Raw genomic sequence first — 18,737 nt, 5'->3', positions numbered from 1 at the left:
CTGTCATGGGCAAAACAGACTCAACTTGGGGAAATTAATTTATCACAAATCAAAACAGAGCAGGGTAATGAGAAATAAACGAGAAATAAACCCAATTCTTAAAACACCGTTCCCTCACCCTCCCTTCTTCCAGGCAGGGCTCAACTTCTCTCACAATTTCTCTACCTCTTCCCTGCCAGCAGCGAAGGGGGATGGTGAAGGGGGGGCTGCGGTCAGTTCATCACGCATTGTCATCACACATCCTCAGCAGGATGATTCACTCTTTCCCTGCTCCAGTGTAGTGTCCCTCCAACAGGAAACAGTCCTTCACAAACTTCTCCAACGTGAATCCTTCCCACAGGCTGCAGTTCTTCATGAGTTGCTCCTGTGTGGGTCCTTTTCATGAGGTGCAGTCCTTCAGGAACAGGCTGCTCCAGTGTGAGTCTCCATGGAGCCACAGGTCCTGCCAGGAGCCTGCTCCAGCACAGGCTTCCCGTGGGGTGACAGCCTCCTTTGGGCACATCCACCTGCTCTGGGTGGGGTCCTTCACAGGCTGCAGGTGGCTCTCTACTCCCCCATGGATCCCCATGGGCTGCAGGGACACAGCTGCCTCTCCATGGTCTGCACCAGGGGCTGCAGGGGAATCTGCTCTGGCGCCTGGAGCACCTCCTGCCCCTCCTTCTCCACTGGCCTTGGTGTCTGCAGGGCTGTTCCTCTCACACAGTCTCACTCCTCTTTCTGTCTGCAATGGTGCAGGTTTTTGCTCCTTCTTAACTCTGTTATTGCAGAAGCACTACCACTGTCACTGCAGGGCTCAGCCTTGGCCAGTGGAGGGTCTGTCTTGGAGCCGGCTGGCATTGGATCTCTCGGACATGGGGGAAGCTTCTGGCAGATTCTCACAAAAGCCACCCCTGTAGCCCCTCCTGGTACCAAAATCTTACCATGGAAACCCAAATCACACTGCTTATATTACTTACTGGGGCAAAGTCGTCTTGTCCCTGGCATTGTGCTAGTGCAGTGTCTGGGAAGTTTACTAGTTGGCACAGGACTAAGCCTGGAGTTGCTACCAATTAGACAATACAGATGGTTTCTGGATGGTGTTTGAGGGCATGCTCTAACCCTGTTTATTTTACTTCTCCTGATATCACTCACAGTTACAGTAAAGAAGTCACAACCAGGAATAATGGAAGAGGCAGGCAAAGCCATCTGTGTTCTGTGGGACTTGGCCATTCCAACAGTGGAAGAACCAACAATTTGTTTTTAATGTTTCTTCATCTGTGAGGGCAGTGTTTGTATTCTGCATTAAATTAGCTTCTTGGACTTAAAACTCAGGTGTCTCAAACTGCTATAGACCTTCCTGTTCTTTCTAAACTCACTCATGCCTGTGCCTTCTGCTTACAGCTCATCCTGCTTTCACCTGTAGGCAAAGTTCGGTTCTCACACAACCACTAAGCAGCCCACACTTCTGGCCCCATGGAGGGATTTCTATGCATAACCACAGACAGGCATAGGCAGATAACCCCTGCTATTATTTGGGTTTTAGAATAACAACAAAACAGTAGTTCCAAATTCACCAGTGAAGATAATTTTCTAATGAATTTGAGTTCTGTAGGTGATTGAAATTTCCTTTGAACTATGGCACAAGCTCAAGTTCTTGTTAGACATCACATAATCCATGCATATGTTAGCCATTTTACAAATGCTATTATTCAAAGCTGGGAAGCCTTCAGGAATATTCACACCTCCACGTGTTGTGGTTTAACCCCAGCTGGCAGCTGAGCACCATTGCAGCTGCTCACTCACTCCCACCCTCCCCGGTCAGGAGGAGGATCGGAAAATCTTCAGCCTCATGGGCTGAGGTAGGAACAGTTTAACAATTCAAACAAAAGAAAATATATTAATAATACTAATATTAATTATAATAAAATTATATAATATAATATATACATTCTATATTTATAAATTACATAAAATTATATAATAAAGTTATATAATTATAATAAAAACAATAATCGTAATGAAAAAGGAAAGGGAGAGAAATAAACCCCCAAAAAGCAAGCAGTGCTCAATACATTTGCTCACCACATGCTGACTGATGCCCAGTCAGTCCCCAAGCAGTGATCAGCCTCTTCTGGCCAGCTCTCCACAGTTTAAATCCTGGCCATGATGTTCTGCTGTATGGAATTTCCCTTTGGCCAGTTTGAGTCAGCTGTCCCGACCAGGTTTCCCCCCAGGTTCTTGTGCACCTGCTGGCTGGCAGAGCATGAGAAACTGAAAAGTCCCTGATTCAGAGTAAGCACTATTTAGCAACAACTAAAACATCAGTGTGTTGTCAACATTAACATATATTCTCATACCAACTTCAAAACACATCACTGTACCAGCTACTCAGAAGAAAATGAACCCTATTGCAGCTGAAGGCATGACAACAAGAAAGAATAATTACACGGGAGAAATCTTGGCTGTGATACTTATATTCCACTGCCTTATGGCATTTGAACATCAAAAAACCCATTACTAAGCCATGTAGAATTTGTATTTCTTTATCTCACAACCCTCTTCTTCCCTAGAAGGGCCGCTAATGTAATCTAAGGTACCCTAAAGTATGTGACACATGTACATGTAACTAGAGATTATGACAAAAGACCTATGAGAGGCAGTGCCCTAGTGGACCAGAATCGGGTGGCCAGGTGTTCCCACTCTGCAACCAAATTGAGCCTGCAGTCAACAAATGCCATGAATTTTAGGGAGCTGAAGGGCTGTCCAGAGATGGGTGTCTGTTTTAGGGGGAGATCAATGTCACCTGAAGGATGTTTCTTTCCTCAGCCTAGGTGTGTGCTCTGATAAAATATGGAGCTGCATCAAAGGTGTCTGAAGTCAGTGACCACTTACTGATGGAGGACTCAGACATGCATACAAATACACAATATGTTCCCCTAAGCCCTACTTCTTTAGGAGACTGGGCTATAACCTTGTTTACTGCAAAGGACAAAGTGATTTCTGCTCAGAGCTGGTTAGAATATTTTTCACCATTGCTTGAGTGCTTTTAAATGAATACTGTTATTTTCCTTAAAATGGACTATTTTCAATAAGAGAAGTACTTGCTTAGATGAATGCTGTTATGAACAACTATTTAAAATAACTATTTTTCAGCTTGACAGATTGAACTGAAATTTCAGTTAGAAATTCAAATGATGTTTTATTGGTTTGCAATGCCGGTATGTGTTCTTTCAGGTCAATGCCACCTCTGTGTTTGGCCTCCATATTTTCAATTTGTTTCAATGCCGCACATGCTTTGTTTTGAATAAAACCAAACAAAGCAATAATTTGGCCCGTGATGAACTTAGAGCAGTATTTTATACTAGATAACTTAAAATGAATCATAATTATCTTGGTACATCAGCTAAAGTTATATGTATCACTAGGCCTTTTACTGGGATTAAAGGTAACCCTTGCATCCATATATATAGGTGACCTTTAAATGTGCAGAGCAATGGATTTAAAGCTATGCATGTAAATGTTTGAACCACTGAAGCATAATATAGATAAACATGGCCCATATTTGTTGAAACAGTGTACAATGAAACATAATCATGTGGAAATATTTTTGTCTTTTAAATGTCAACCTTGACTTAAAAATGAATCACACTTCTTTCTATACATTCTTTTGTTTCTAGCTCCGAGCAAAGTTTAAAAGTGCCTTCACTTAAAACTAGTGTGGGGAGGAGGAAGAGGTAAATTCTGCAGCTGAAGGTGGACAGAAGTAGCATTTCTTTGGCAGCAAAAGTAAGTAATTTTTGTTTGGCAAAAAGGGATGCTTGTATTTGCACAGATATTTGGATTATAAGAAGGAGCCCTAGGAGAAATGAATGAACAGACAGCATGCAGGTGAAGTCTGAATGCAAATCAAATGGCTCTGAAATGTGGAAAACAATTGTCCTCAGATTGGATGCAGTCCCATATTGGATGCATTTAACTTTCTGGACTTAATGAGTCATATGGACCCAAATGAGAATACCCATGTGCATGAAATTAAGATCTGAGTATTTAAAATGATACCACCACATCAGATCAGTCTAGTGTTTTAAACTTCAGCATTTTCTTTCAGGGAGACACCACTACAGTTTAAAAATGTTGGCAAGCCTGAAGGTAAGGTATTTAATTCTTAAGCAAATAAGATTTTAGTATCATTAGCTCCTGACAGAAATCCCTAATTAGTTTATCTTTTGCTTATAATGATATAGTATATCCTCTGTTTATAAAGGGGAACAGTTTATATCAAGTGTGCAGGAGTAACAACAGAAAGTTTTAAATATTTAACATGTATAAATTACTGCATTATTTTTATTCCAAAACTGATGTCATTCTAGAGCCTTGTCCAGGCCTATTTGAGAATTTCTGTTTAGGCCATTTCAAAGTATCTGAGAAAAACATTTCTATCTGAAAGTTCCTGGAAAAAGACATTATAGATCCCAAGGCCAATATACATCTAGAGATTGTGGGAGATGCTCATAAATCAAAAGAAATGAACAGCTGAAATGTTCATTCAGCTCAATTAATGGTAGGAGTACTCAGCACCTCTGAAAATTAGCTTACTTACCAGATGCCTAAATAAGGATGGATTGGTACTTTGAAAAATGTGAGCTTAATAAGTCACTTTTGTAAACATTCAGCAATGTTTGCTACAGTATTTCCATCACCCACTACATTCAGGGAGGAAATAGGAGCTCTGGAACAACTGCAGTTTATGCTTCTAGACTTGATCCTGACACACACTGCATCTGGAGGCTTGCAGACTTGGATTCCTGTCTTTTCCAGAGCTTTGTTAAGCTCAGTGGTATACAACATGCTAAAATCGCTGTTGTTTTCAGGACTAGAAGCCAAATTTTATGGAGAACCCTTTTTCCGCATGGAAGTCTTTCCTTCTAGGAAGGTTTCAAACACAGCAATCAGCTCTGTTCTGCTCATCCTGTGGTATTGTACAGATTACAGTGGAACTGGCAAGCATCTTTCTCTCTTTGCTAACACAAGTAGTGAGGAGAGTTTTACAAGACCCATCAGTGAGTGTTGCAATCCAGGCATACGCCACAGCAAATTGCAATCACTCTAAGAGCAAGTGATTTCTCTGCGGACTTCAAAACACATGGTGCAATGCGGTCTTTGGCACTTAAACCTTGCCTTACTTCAATCAGTGGAAAAAAAGTCAGAAAAATTAAAATAAAACAAATTTAGATTAATGTAATCTCAGTGATGAAGGTATATGCTCAAACTTCAGGAAATTATTTTTTTCAGCCTTACATCAGCTCAGCTGTTTTGCATATGCTGGCCTTGGTTAATTCTGCTCTGTTTTGGGGAATAGATGTTAGTATGTTTTTAATATTTGTTTCATATCTCTGAGATTTACAATTGATATGTATACTTTAATACTTTTGATAACATAATATTTATTCCTAAATCTCTGGGAAGGTGGCCATCCCTCCAGTCTTATGTGGGTAAAGCCAAGTTTATGTACATATATATACACATGCATGAAATATGCATTTTGTGTTGCGGCTATGGCTCCTCAGTGCGATCTGGAGGCAAAGAACCTATTTAGCAGGATCATGTTGTACACTGGGTAGGATGACTGCTGTGAGAGAACTGTGGCTCTGCCCACAACCAGCCTTGTAGGACTGAGGTTCCATTGAATGGCTAAGGCTGGCAGGGACCTCTGGAGAGGGTCTAGTCCAGAGGGCTGGGCCAGCTACAGCAGCTGCTCAGAGGAACACCCAGTCTGGATTTTAATACCGCCACTGATAGAGATGGCATAGCTGTTCAGGACAACCTGCTCCACTAAAGACACTTCTTATATTTAAATGGAATTTATTTCAGTTTGTGCCCTTTGTGTCAAGCCCTGTCACACTGTGAGAAAGAACTACTACAGTACTGACAAGTCGTGAGAAAGAACAAGGTGTGGCTGGAGATGGGGGCCATGCGAAGGTAGGGCAGCACTTTTCCTGGACAAACACCCTTGTTCTAGTTCCTAAAGATGAGCGTAACAGAGTACAGTGCAAGCACGGGAATGATGGAGCCAGGGAGTGGGCATGGACTGCAGAGAGACGTCAAGACCACCCAAGGCCCCCAAAGCCCTCCAACCCATTTCCAGAAAGGTCTGAAAGATCGGACTGCGTTTGGTAACTAATTTACATGGGAAGTGAGAAACCTGTCTTCAGGGTGGAGAAAACCTATCCATAAAAAGGTACCCTTCCCAAGCCTGGGCAGCAGCCCACAGGACCATGAGCGGGATCAATGCCGGAATCAGGTCTGGCCATCTCTTCTCCCCTCTCTTTTCCTCTTTCTTTCTCTCTCCCCCTCTTTAACTCATCTTTTCCTTTCTCTCTTCCCTTTCACCCTACCCCTATATCCAAAACCCACTAAGCCGTGTGCTTACATAACAGGTCAGGGACTAACAAAACAATTTCCACGCCAAGCGAGCAATTCACTAATGAAACCTTCTGACTGTTCGCGGACCCTGTGACTTCTATCGCTCCTTTGGACCACGAGCGTTTACGAGCCCTGGGTGCTCCCTTCGCCTTTCGGGCGGGACATCACACGCACCCGAATCCCGCGGGCCGGCAGGAGAGCAGAAGCTTTGCCGCCGGCGGCCCCGCCCTCCACGGCCGTACCACCCACTCCCTGCGTGTGTCGGGAAGGGGAAGAGGCGGAGCGGTGGCGCAGCCGGAGCCGTCCCCTCGCCCCGCTGCCGCCCGGCCCCTTCCCGGCGCGGCCCGCCCCGCCCGCCATGTTGCGGCGGCGGCGGGAGCGGCGGGCTGCTGGGCGCACGGAGCATGCGGGGCGCACGGAGCGGGCAGGGCGCGGAGCGGCGTCCCGCGGGCGCGCACCCCGCGCAGTGGGTGCTCATTGCCCCAGGTAACCCGGCGGGTCCGCTCCGCGGAGGGGCGGCTCTGCCGCAGCGCCGAGCTCTCCCGCCCCGCTGGCCGGCTCGGGCCGGAGGCGGGCGCTCTTCCCCGGGAGCTGGGGCAGGTGCCGGGGCTGCTGCGTGCGGCCGGTCCCCGCCCGGGTGTAGTAAGGCCGATTTGAGACACGGCCTCTGCACGAGGCCCCGCAGGGTACCCGCCCTTCCCCTCCAGGGACCCGGTTTCCCTCGCTGGATCAGTGCGTTTGATTTGTACGTGTTGTTAGCGTTTTGCCACGTGCTCTTGCCACCGATGTCCCTGATGGGTCTCGCTGTCCCCTCCCTGGAGCTGGCGGCCTGTCTTGCCTCCATCCCCTCAGTCCATTCCTGCATTTTTTGAAGGAAACGGTTTAGTGCCCTAAGGCACAGCTGTCAAACTAGCTTCAGCCCTAAGCCAGAGTGAGATCTTGTCTTTATTCTGAAGCAGCAGAGCTCCACATGGCAGCTCTGCAGGTATCCACCTGCCGTATTCAGGTGCAATAACCACCAAGGCCTTAAGCTCTGTGTAGTGGAGGCTTGGTCTCTCCCACTCAGCCCTGAATCAATGGGAGGATGCCTTTGCTCCCTTACATGTATTTCTGCCATATATCAGGTTTAAACAAGGAGATCACAAAATGTTTTTCTGTTAAAGAGGATGAGTGAAACAGGATGTGCTCAAATGCCAAGACACTAAGAGGAAGGAGACATAATTGCCTTTTCTAGTTTGCTTTTTAAGGAAATGCGACTTCCATGATTATCTGTGGGCTGGCTTTGTACTGTGGCTATTTCTTAGCCCCACCCATAATTTAAAAGTGTTAATAACCAAACGTGATAAAAAGGAGGAGTTCTTTGGAGTAATTTTATGAGCTTTGCCTGTGATGATGTGAGAAATGCTGTAAATGGCATCACTGAAGGAAAGGTATAGCAAGAGCTTCGTTCAGCAAAGGTTGAAGGCAGGAGCTCAGTCTTGAGACATACACCCATAAGAAACCAGGCTTCTCTAGTTATATGAGAAACAGAACCAGTTGTCATGATTTCACTGATTCCTCTCTTCCTCTTGTTTTTGGTTCCACCCTTTGGTATGTGACATGCTTGGTGCCTAAGAAAGGAATTAATAAAGTGAGGAATTCCTTTTTTAATACTGACTCTATGCAGACTAGGATTTAAAGCTGAATCTTGTATCAGATGACTGGTTATGCCAACAGATGTCCATACTGTGCAAATATTTACAAATATGCTTAGCTTATGCATGAGTAGTCAGTTCTGTGCAGTAAGTTAAATTCTTCAGTAAGTGTTTGCAGGATTGGAGCCAGAGCTTGTAACTTTCATGAAGCCAGACAGTTTGTATTACCAATTATGCCAGCACAGCTCTGACAAAATTTATATAGTACTCCAGACCTGTAAGAAAGTTTATTAAGCCTTAGTTGAACTTCAAAGCACATGGTGATTTTAAAAAAAGTCTGTGGCTGATAAATTCAGAACTCCACAGCTGATGAGACTAGCCAGCCATATGAATGAGACTGCTGAAATGAAACATTTAATGATTTTAGTTTGGTTTTAGCATTTTCAGAAAAGAGTTTAGGTTAATGTTATCACTTTTCAGACTTTTGTATTTCTTAACTGCTTTGTTGCATGAATCTCAGAAATTTTTCATTCACTGTTTAGCAGAATGTGTAGTAGGAAGACCTGATTACTTTCAGGAATAAAGATGGCTGCAGTTGGATTTAGAACAAAAATGCCCTTTGATGGTAAAATTCTATTCATATGACAATCTGTATCTTCATCATACCTGTATGGCATTGTGCTACATACATACATAAAAACAACTGGTGCAAATAAGTACAGGATCTGTTTCTGGATGTGAGTTGAATGCCATTTGTTACTGAGTCTACCAGCACCTTCTGATTGTATGCAGCCTGTTTATGTTCTTGTATCTGTGGCCATTATCCTGTGCATAGCAGGAAGAAGAGGCAAGGTGTGGTTTCATTCTAAGCAAGAAGCTCCAAGACTTTTCTTGAAGTAAAGGCGTTTTCTAAGGTCTTGGTTTCAAGTGCTTAAGTTAGTTTGAACTAGTCACCTGGGTAGCCTGTCTCCCAGAACACCTTGAAAGGTTCATAACATACACCATCCTGCCCAACCTAATAGCATCTCCACTTGGATGTATGTCATTTATCTTGCTTTGATTGTGACTAGTTCTGCAAGAAGACTAGATATCTTAGTCTAAAAAAGAATGAGGTCTGTAAGGAGTATAGAAGTAAAACAATGGGAACTGAAGCTTGCCATCTTAAGTGTCAGGATTTGTCAGTCATTCAGACTTAGAAGTTCTACTGTAGCTTCCTAGAACAAGGCAAAGATACAGCTGGAGGTCTGAGTGATGGTGCATGTGTTGCTCTGATTCCTTAGTTACTGTGTGCTGAGAATCCGTTTGACTGTGGTTTTACTGCTGATGTGACATGTAGAAACACTTAGCTGTGAAAAATACTTGTAAAGCAAAGGTGAGATCCTTTCTTACTTGGCTTTCAGTGACTGACAACATCAGAGTGATACCAAACATGGCAGCTAGAAAGCACGCAGATTTCATTTCCTAATTGCCATAGAAAGTGAGCAGAGTATGCTGTCTGCTTTAGTATTGAAGGTTATGAAATTACTACTTTTTTTTTCAGTACACACCTATTTGCTGTTATATTGCATGGACAATAAATTGCTGCTCTGCCATTCAGAGCATGTGTGATGACTGAGGAGATAAATTTCAGTTCTATTTCTGATTTAGTAGTTTTTATATTGGTTTCAGTGTTCTGGAAACAGCTCAGAAACAAGGAATCTCTTCTGTCAGGTAGAGCTGCCCATGTTCTCTGCTGAAGTCATGATTCTGGCTAGAGGAATAATGCAGTCAGAGTGGGGTTTTTTTACCAATGCTGTGAACTGTTTTTAGAGGGACAGACTGTCACTTTCTGTAGCAAGTGATTAATTCTGTCATGTTTCCAGTACTGTAAAAATTTGATAATTAGTGACCCTCTCATGCCTACAAATCACAGACATAGGTACAAACCATATGCTCAGCAGTTAATTTGCATGGTTTGTAGAGGTGGGTGAAGGTGGGGAGGGGAAGCAGAGTTGACTGAGCTGAGAGACAGAGCTGATATTCCATCAGCAGGCCAGTCTTCCTGTGCTCCATTTCAGTCAGTATTTGCCTGCCTTCAATCTTTCCTATGGCATTCTTTCCTTGTCCACTGTTGTTATCAGCAGGCTGGTGACAGTCCTTGCCTTCGCCAACCCTTCTGCCGCACCAAGAGACTTGGGCTGTTTGGCATGGGAGAATCGCACAAAGGGAAGTCCAAGTAGGAAGGGAAAAGGAGAGTCTCAGACAGTCATATCTGAGCTGACTGCTAAGCAACTTCTAGGTGAGATAGCAAATTTTACCATTAGAAGTGGTAGCTTGCCCTTGGCCTGCTGAGATGTCTTGTGATAGCGTTTCTGCTGATACTTGCTTTTTTTCCATGAAGGCAGGACAATTCGACATGCAAATAAAATCATATTTTTGTTTTGTTTTTATACAAAGCATAATGGTTCCTTGGTTAGGGATTGAACCACCAAGGGAAGAACAAAGAGGAAAGCCAGAAGTGGTGTGAGAGGAGTTAGGAAGTGCTGGTCTGGTTGAGAAGGTTAGGTGAGAAGAGAGTGGTTAACCATGTTAATCACTCCAGAGAGGCTGGAAGCTGCTGATCTACGTTGTGCGGCCTTATTGGGAATGTGTAGTGAAAGACTGAGAAATGGATGTGAATGGCCAGGAGAGAAAACAATGAAGAAACAGGAAGAGGGTAGAGGGAGGGATTGGTCTTGTGGAGGAAGGTGAAAGGAAAGAAAACTTGGGCATGTTGGTAGTGGTAGAGCTGTGCATGCTGAGCTTGGAATAGAGTCAACTCTTCAGGCTATTTCTGCAGTTGCAGATTAACTGTGCAGTGGATATACAGGCACCACATTTAGCCTGGGGCAGGCTCGGCTCAGAACTAGCAGTTTATTAGTTCAAGTGCTGTGCCATGTTAACACATCTCTGCTGTTTCCAGAACCAGCTTTGCTGTGCAGCTGCTTTCAGGCAGTGTCTGAACTAATAAGTCCTGATGGACCAAGCTGGCTCTGCGTAGACCCACTTGGGTGTTTCTGTGCTGTGCTCCATGTTCCAGGAGATTTTATTAGCTTGGCTGGAAATCTGGATCCGAGCTTGCTTTGTGCAGAGTAGTTGACGTCGATGGTTAAGAAGACCTCCCGAATCTGGAGTTCTGGAGGAATCATGGTACAGAGACACCAAAGTGCTAACGAGTCCTGAAGGACCCAAACGGGCTTCATTGGTGGACGGCTGAGTTTCCAGACAGTGCTTTTCTGCATTTCTAGTGGTACTTGGGTAATCAAGGCTGTTACATTACCCATGTATCCAAATTCTGCTTTACCCTTGAGAATGTAGAAATTCCTGTACAGGCTTTCTGTTGTTGGTCTAGCTACTGAACAGGTACAAGAGAAAAGTAGTAGCTCCTGGTGATTAAACTGTGGCTCTCTCATGGCTACAAAGTTCCTAATGATGTGCTTTAGTAGAGCAGATTCTGCCTGTATTTACTGAGTATCCATGTACTTTAAAAAAAAAAAATCCTGCTACTTTTTTGTGTGAATATAGGAAATTTCTACTTGCCTTTTGAGCTGGGCCCATGGAGCTACCATTTTTTATGTGTTCTCTGAAAATCATAAGAGCTAGAAGTTATTTTCTAGACTGAGAAATACGGCTGAGACCCCATCTAATTTTAGGGCTATCTAAATCTAAGGTCAGGGCTTTGGAAAACTCTTGAATACTGTGGTAAAGTCACTGTGTATGACATAGATCTGATCTGGGCTCTGTATAACAAATAAACATTCTTACATAATGGCTTCGAACCAGTCTTAACCAGAATCACACTAGCTGCTTAACAGGATTGGTGTGAAGGACAGTCTCTTTTTCAGTATTCCTCAGGGATAGGTGTTACGTCAGAACTGGAACTATTTATATCCTTCACTGGTTTTAGCAAAGAGGTCAGGAACTGAAGGCAGTTTTCTAAGTGTGGTGTTCCACTCTACACCTAGAGTTAAGACTGATATATTTAATATATTCTGTCTTTGTCTGTATTAGGAAAATAAGTAGGGGTTAGCTGCATGCTGAAAATTATTTTCAACATTTATTTTTCTGAGCTAGACAAGTTTAACTGAGCACATTTTTTCAGTCTGCTGTTTTCTTCAACAGTAAATTGATTAGCTCTTTTATTGTTTTATGGGAACTGCCATATGAATAGAACTGAAAGGGTTGCAACAGGGGAGGGAAATTTAACAATCCTATTATTTTTAGGAATTACTTATTCAAAAATAAAAGGAGCAGTTTCACATTAGACTTGGCAAATTGTTTGAACAAATCTCATATATGCCGAAAGTCAAATGGAGACAGAAATAAATGGACTGTGATGCCAAACCATGGGGCATCAGCACATATTAAATTGATCCTCCATCCTTTCAATTGAGACTAAGAAACTTTTGTCTCCATGCAGTAACCGAGGAAGTATTTGACTTGAAAATTTTGGGTCGTAGTGAGAGAAAGCATCATAGCAAAAGAAGCTGTGGAATACTTAATTCATGAGAGTAGTTTGCTTTAAAAACAGAAGTAGGTAGGTTTTGCATTAATTTTTTTTTTCCATCCTTGCACTTTGATACATGCTTTCATTTAGTGTTTAAAAAACAATTCAGTTTATCTGCTACGAAGTAGATCACACTGCTGGGATGTTAGGGTACTTGGATCAAAAATTGTAATGATTGTCAAAATTGGGCAGAACACTTGAACATTAATACTTTCCAGAATAATTTAGGTAAAGAACTTGGAAATAATGTTTATGGTAAACAAATATGTATTGGTTTTAACAGCTGAGTCAAAATATCAGAAAGCCTATATAAAATATGTGCACATATTGATATACCTTTTTAATAAGCTGAATGTGGATATGCTTAGTTTAGAAGTTAGCATTCTGTGGGCATATTTTACTAAACCTCCCCCTAAACTGGCATTTGCATCTCCTGAACAAAGCCTTTTGCCTGCAGGTAATTTGCACTGTTTCTTACATGTCATCTCCTAAAAGGCATACTGAGCTCTGCTGTGAATAAAGCAGATAAAACTGGCAAGCTTAGGAGCCAGAAGGAAGCATAGCAAATAAAATAACTGAAAAGAGATGTTTTAATGTGTAACACCATCTCCCACTTCTGCTTTCTGCCATCTGGCTTGGAAGAGACCAGCTTATGCCAACTTAGGCCTCTCTGCACATGGGAATAGGGCTGATTCAGCCAGTAATACAGCTGCACCAGTGGTGACCCTATAAATATTGAGAAGGGAAGTCTGTAGTTTTTATCCTTTCGAGTGATAACCACTTCTTGAACTTCTCAAGACTGACCTCCCCTTTATTCAGCTGAAACTGTACACATTCTGCCAAGCATCTAGACTTCAGTAATGGATAAATTAGTACTGTCCATTGCTAGTGAGTCCATGAACATGTTTTTGTTTCTTTTTTTGACATAAGAAGTGAACTGTGCCAGCGTAAGGGGAAGCCAAAAGATGCTTTCAGGCATAAGTCTTAAAATTTAGCTGTATTGCATAGCTGTGTCCTGGAGCAAAAGACCATTCAAACTGTCTAGTAGCATTTCTTTGTGAAGCAGTGGTTAAGATAGAAAACAGTGCCATTTTTAGATACTATCTTTTACTGTAGAATGTTCTATATTATGTCACATTGAACATTATTTCCTTACGGCCCCAAATAATAAATGCCATGATAACCAAACTGATAATCATTCTATGTCTTACAATAGGCATGCAAAAAGTCCCCTTACTGAAGCGAGTGCTATGTACAGTCAAAGAAAGAGTAAGGTGGTGAGGTAACATCAGGTTTACATAACTGAATAACAATTAAGATATTTCCAAAAATCAAGTGTGGGCAAGTACAAGCCCCTACCCTCTATGTAAGCACCTGCAAAATACCGGCTATTTGCAGAGGTACTGTTCAATGCTTCCCTGAGTATTGTGAGCCAGGGAAGCAGCAATGTAGTCCTGTGGCTTATCTCCTGCTTTCTCAACTCTGTAAATTCACGTATGATTTGGTTCTCTAATTAGTTTACACTGGTCAAAGACACCTGTGTCACATACGGAGTAGGATATATTCTATACCATCTGCTCCTGCCGTGGGTTCTGTCTCTTGTTCCATTGAGCTTACTGATAGGATTGAAAACTACTTCTTCATTGTGGCTGGTTATTTCTCAGCTGGATCAGTGAACTGAGCTGATTTGCTGTGGGGACGTGAGCTTGCTAGTTTTGGTGGAAAAAAGCAGCAGAGATGCAAAACAAAAAGGGAGCAGAGTTGGGGACCCCAGGACTGCACTTTTCTATGGCCTGTTGTAGGAACCCAGATCTGTATCAGCCTGTGGTCTTTGATCCTTTGAAGCCATTTATGAAACTGTATCCTCAGTCTGTGCATACCTGAATTCATGTATTATGCTTACAGTTAATTACCTTGTAACATACAAAAATTATAAAAAATTTGGGTGATACAAAGTACTGGATTTATTAATTAATTTTCACTGGGCTTTTTTCAGGGCATACTGCACGACAAAGGACATGGGCACTGAATTGAAGCCATTTTCTTCAGGGTTGAGATTCTAAAAAGAACACAAACAAAATGTTTATTAGATCTAACCTATCTATATCCTTAGGCTACATAGTTTAAAGTCTTCCATAAAATGTCTATTTAATGGGCTCCATCATAATGTCTCCATCTGACACACCTTTTGTGCACAGTTAGAAGTTAAGAAGGGAATGGAAAAGACTTGTGTAGGTGACGTATGGTTTAATATCTGTTTTTAAATGAAATCTTAACTTTATATTTCCAGACTTAAATAGTCCTTTTTCTTTGCAGGGTGGTGGTGGTTGGGAAATTTGTGCTCTCAGAGGGTTTTTTCCTCTTACGCAATTGACAGATATTTACAGCCTTTTTGCTTGCTTGGCTGGCAGCTTTTTGCATGGGAATTCCATATAACTTGATATTAGTCTGTTATATATAGTATTCTATAAGCATTTTTTTTAAAAAAAGAAGGTGAACAGACTTTGCATCATCCATAACAGTTTCACAGATCTTAGTGGGAGTTTTACGTTGTTTTTCAATGTATTTATGTTCCTGTACCAGATAACACTTTTTCTTTCAGTGACCAAATTCATTAGTGCCTCATATCTATCCATTGTGGAAGAAATTATTGCCAGAAATCCTTTGACAGCTGGTTCATTTTCAATTTGTTCTGTTTATGTATCTTACAGAATTTGCCTGGTTGTATGTCTGACCTCCATGAAATACAATAATCTTTTCTCCTTTTCTGTAGTGGAAAGCTTCATTTAAGCTTCCATAGTCTCTTTTGCTCAGCTTCAGGATTCTGAGGATGTGTCTGTAGACTCCAAACTGCTGGATACATCGTGCACATTTTTAGGTGGACTTTGTGTGATCTGGTTAACAGTGCACAAACAGTAGACAGTAACTTGAGCAAAGGGGACATAGTTACTGGCCCAGTGTTGGAATTGTCCTGGACTGTGTTTAACTCGGGACTCCCTCCGCTGGTGTAGCTGTGGTGGTGCTGCATCCGGATAGCACTGCAGTGCCAGAGGTGTCTGTAAGCAAGGAGACAGAGCCATACACTTGCAGGGGATGATAATAGGTGGAATTAAGCTTTAGGTGGGTTCAGCTGCCTCCTGGAAGTGTCTGCCTTCTGTCTTCCCAGGCAGTTTAAAGAGTGGCTTCCTTGCTGGCCTCCTTGAGACAGGATTAATTTAGCCCCTCTGTACCCTTCTATCAGTTTTTTATATCATTGTAGTCTGTTGTCCTAGGAGAAAATCATGCTGTAATGACACGTTAGTAAGGTGACCTGACTGTGGGTCACTGTTGGTAGAGAGTGTACTCTTCAGGAAGGTCTTGCCTCTCTCCCTAAGTATTCTTGTAGATGAGCAAGTTTCTCAGGGCTGAGCTATGGGAACTGTTAAAATAACCATAGTGGCAGTCATCTGATGTTTTCCTTTAGAATTTAACAAAACAGCACTTCCTGTAATGTTACTTTTTTGTTTGTTTTCTGTAGGGTGATTTCTTATCTGGATGTGAATTTTAAAATTGAAAAAAAATTCCCAACCTAGTTTAACTCTCAGTTTTGCTAGAAAATGGCTACAGTACTGCTTTTAAAGAAGTCTGTGTTTACTTAGCTGTGAGAGATCCTTGCTGAAATACAAGGACTGATAAATGTAATGGCATTAAAGAAATCCAGTTACCTTTCCTGGATAAAGTCCAGAGCACAAATAAGTTAGGTTTGGACACCTAACATCAAAAATCCCTTGCTCAGCATTTTCCTAGCCATGAAGTATTTAAATTCAGATAAATAGGGCCTTCTTTGCCCTTAAGGCCATGTTAATATTGCATCCAGTTTTCCAAGCAGGCATTCTCCCAGCTGCCTCTTTTTTTTGTCTGCCAACTTGACATATAGTAAAGCCAATCTATAACAAAAATATTCTTCAGATGCCCCTGGAAATGGAGTGGAATATTGCCTACATTTTGAGGAAATTGAATGTTAAAGAAACTCAAAGCAACCATTTTTGCCTTTGCCCAGTCCTTCCCTTCTTCTTGTGTGTGTGCATGTCCCTTCAGGCAAACTGTTTTCCATGGCAGCTGTGTGGAGAGTGTGACATAAACTCTGATCCCATCGGCTTGAGATACTGGGACAGAAGCCTGCAACTCAGACTGTTTGTTAGGGTTTGATCCCTGCTGTCCTCATGCAGTGGTGACCCCCTTGGAGCCTGAGAAGCACCAAAGAACTCCATGGGCAGTGCTCTTCACGTGGGGAAGAGCTCCTGGCAGGGCCAGAGGGGCAGAGCAGAGGGTGCTGAGCCTGGGGGATAGCATGGGGCAGACCTGGATGATGGAGGGTGGTTATCTGGGTTGGGAAGGTAGAGGATTGATGAGGAATAGAAGGGACAATGTATCCTAGGGTTTGTTACACTGAGTGCTCCCCTACCTGTAGGAGTCTCCCAGGCTTAGCAGAGATGGATGAATTCAGTGTTCAGGAAGAGAACATCTCAACCTAGTAAAGATGCGAATGTCATTAAAAACAGCAAATTAGGAAGGATTGTCGACTTAATTGTTCACAAGATGCAACTTCAGGCTCAGCTGGACTCATTCCCAGTGTTCATCAATCTATGCATGAAGAAAGCAGAGCAAGTGAGCGCTGAAAGTTCCTTTGGGTTTTTTTTTTGTTTTGCTTTTTGTTTTAAATTTTGAAACTCACATTTACTGTGTATATTTTAACATGTTCATGTGAAACACATCAAAGTAAACACATGCAGCATGTTTCTTTCACTATCATTAATCACTTCACTGTTTTAAAAAGTAACAAAAAATACACTAATGTTAAACTGTGGTCAAGAATTGAAATATACACAGCTCTAGAAATTGGAAGGTCGCCTTTGCCAGGGCAAATGTAGCTTGACAACCATGTGTTTATGTATCAGCATATGAAGCAAGTCTGGTTAGCAAATACGGACTTTTTCCATTAAAAGCCCTCAACTTTTACTGAAACTTTTTGAAGCAGTTTTTCAGGCCACCTGAAGACTCATTTAAATTTTGAAGGGAAGAAAATTACTCTAAATCCTCTGAACCACTCTGAGAACTATTACTCTCCAGCACTTTTATCACTAAATACATTTGGTTTTTGTGTCCTGCTTATGTCTTTATCTGGGCAACTTCTGTTGGTGACACAACTGAATAACAAGGAGTGAATATGAAGGTTGAGAGTTATTTGGGTTTTTTTTTTTTGCCCCTGAGGTGTCAATGAGCAGCCAAGTGTGAGAAGTCCACTTGTCCTTTTCAGGTATGTTGGGGCTTTCAGCCAGGGTGGAGGACAGCTACTTTCGGTTGTTCCTACTTCCCTGTTTGCCAAAGAGCTCTGCCAGCTCCCTCTTCACAAACCTGCTGGATGCTACTGAAAGGGGAAGGACAGTGTGGCACTTCTGTTCCTTTGAATAGTCATGCGGTCTGCTGCTATTGCTCCTGTCTGCTTTCCTCGGCAGCACTATAACGCAAACATCAGCCTGATCCCTGTCAGTCCATTTTCTGGGGTCTGGATACTGGTTATATATGTGAAATGTTTTAGTAATTTTCCTTGCTCTGATGAATGCCTGTATGAAAGGAATTGGGACTGAACTGGCAGTGTGCAGGCTAAGAAGGATGATGCTGTCATGGTGCTCTTTACTGAGATGTGGGAAGTTGTTTTCATAAATATAAGTTAGACATTCCCTACAAAGAGGACTTGGATAGAATATAATTAACTACTTATAGATGTGTTTTTTTGTACTTGAGTCAGCGTCCTTGTGGTAGCTGTTTCCTTCTTTTTTCAGTTTCACAGAAAAAATTATACTTTTGTGGCTCTGCTTTTTGTCTTCTGTTTGTTCAAAGATACAGAAAAGAGAATAACTGTAAGGGGCTTAAGCCAGAGGTGCTGTATTCTCTCAGCATCTTTTACTTGTGGGGGGAATTAAATGCAGTCTTTATTTTTCAAGTTTGTACATAACAGATAAATAAGTGTGCATGTTTTTCACAGATGTAACAACTAGAATAAGCTAATTCCTGCATAATCTGACTTCCTGAAAGCTTTAAAGGATCACAGTTTCTTCCCAAGTTTATTTTACCGATTGCACTTTTTTAATGTCCAGATTGTGCTTGGCCTAACTAACCAAAACATTCTCATTGTC

At 42.2% G+C, this 18,737-nt stretch overlaps 1 protein-coding gene across 3 annotated transcripts in view; it reads left to right on the top strand.

Annotated features, from left to right (window-relative positions):
• Nucleotides 1–6,784: 6,784 nt before the first annotated feature.
• The window catches only part of RNASEH2B (ribonuclease H2 subunit B), a 44,500-nt gene continuing 32,547 nt past the window's right edge, over nt 6,785–18,737 (top strand). For all 3 annotated transcript variants that reach the window (XM_048295226.1, XM_048295225.1, XM_048295224.1), the window contains exon 1: nt 6,785–6,888. In XM_048295226.1, the coding sequence (XP_048151183.1) occupies nt 6,807–6,888 (82 nt within the window). In that variant the 5' untranslated portion in view covers nt 6,785–6,806. The remainder of the gene's footprint in view (nt 6,889–18,737) is intronic.

The sequence above is a fragment of the Corvus hawaiiensis genome, chromosome 2 (assembly GCF_020740725.1).
Source record: "Corvus hawaiiensis isolate bCorHaw1 chromosome 2, bCorHaw1.pri.cur, whole genome shotgun sequence".
NCBI classification, from domain to species: domain Eukaryota; kingdom Metazoa; phylum Chordata; class Aves; order Passeriformes; family Corvidae; genus Corvus; species Corvus hawaiiensis.
This window is presented reverse-complemented; position numbering and strand designations above follow the sequence as displayed.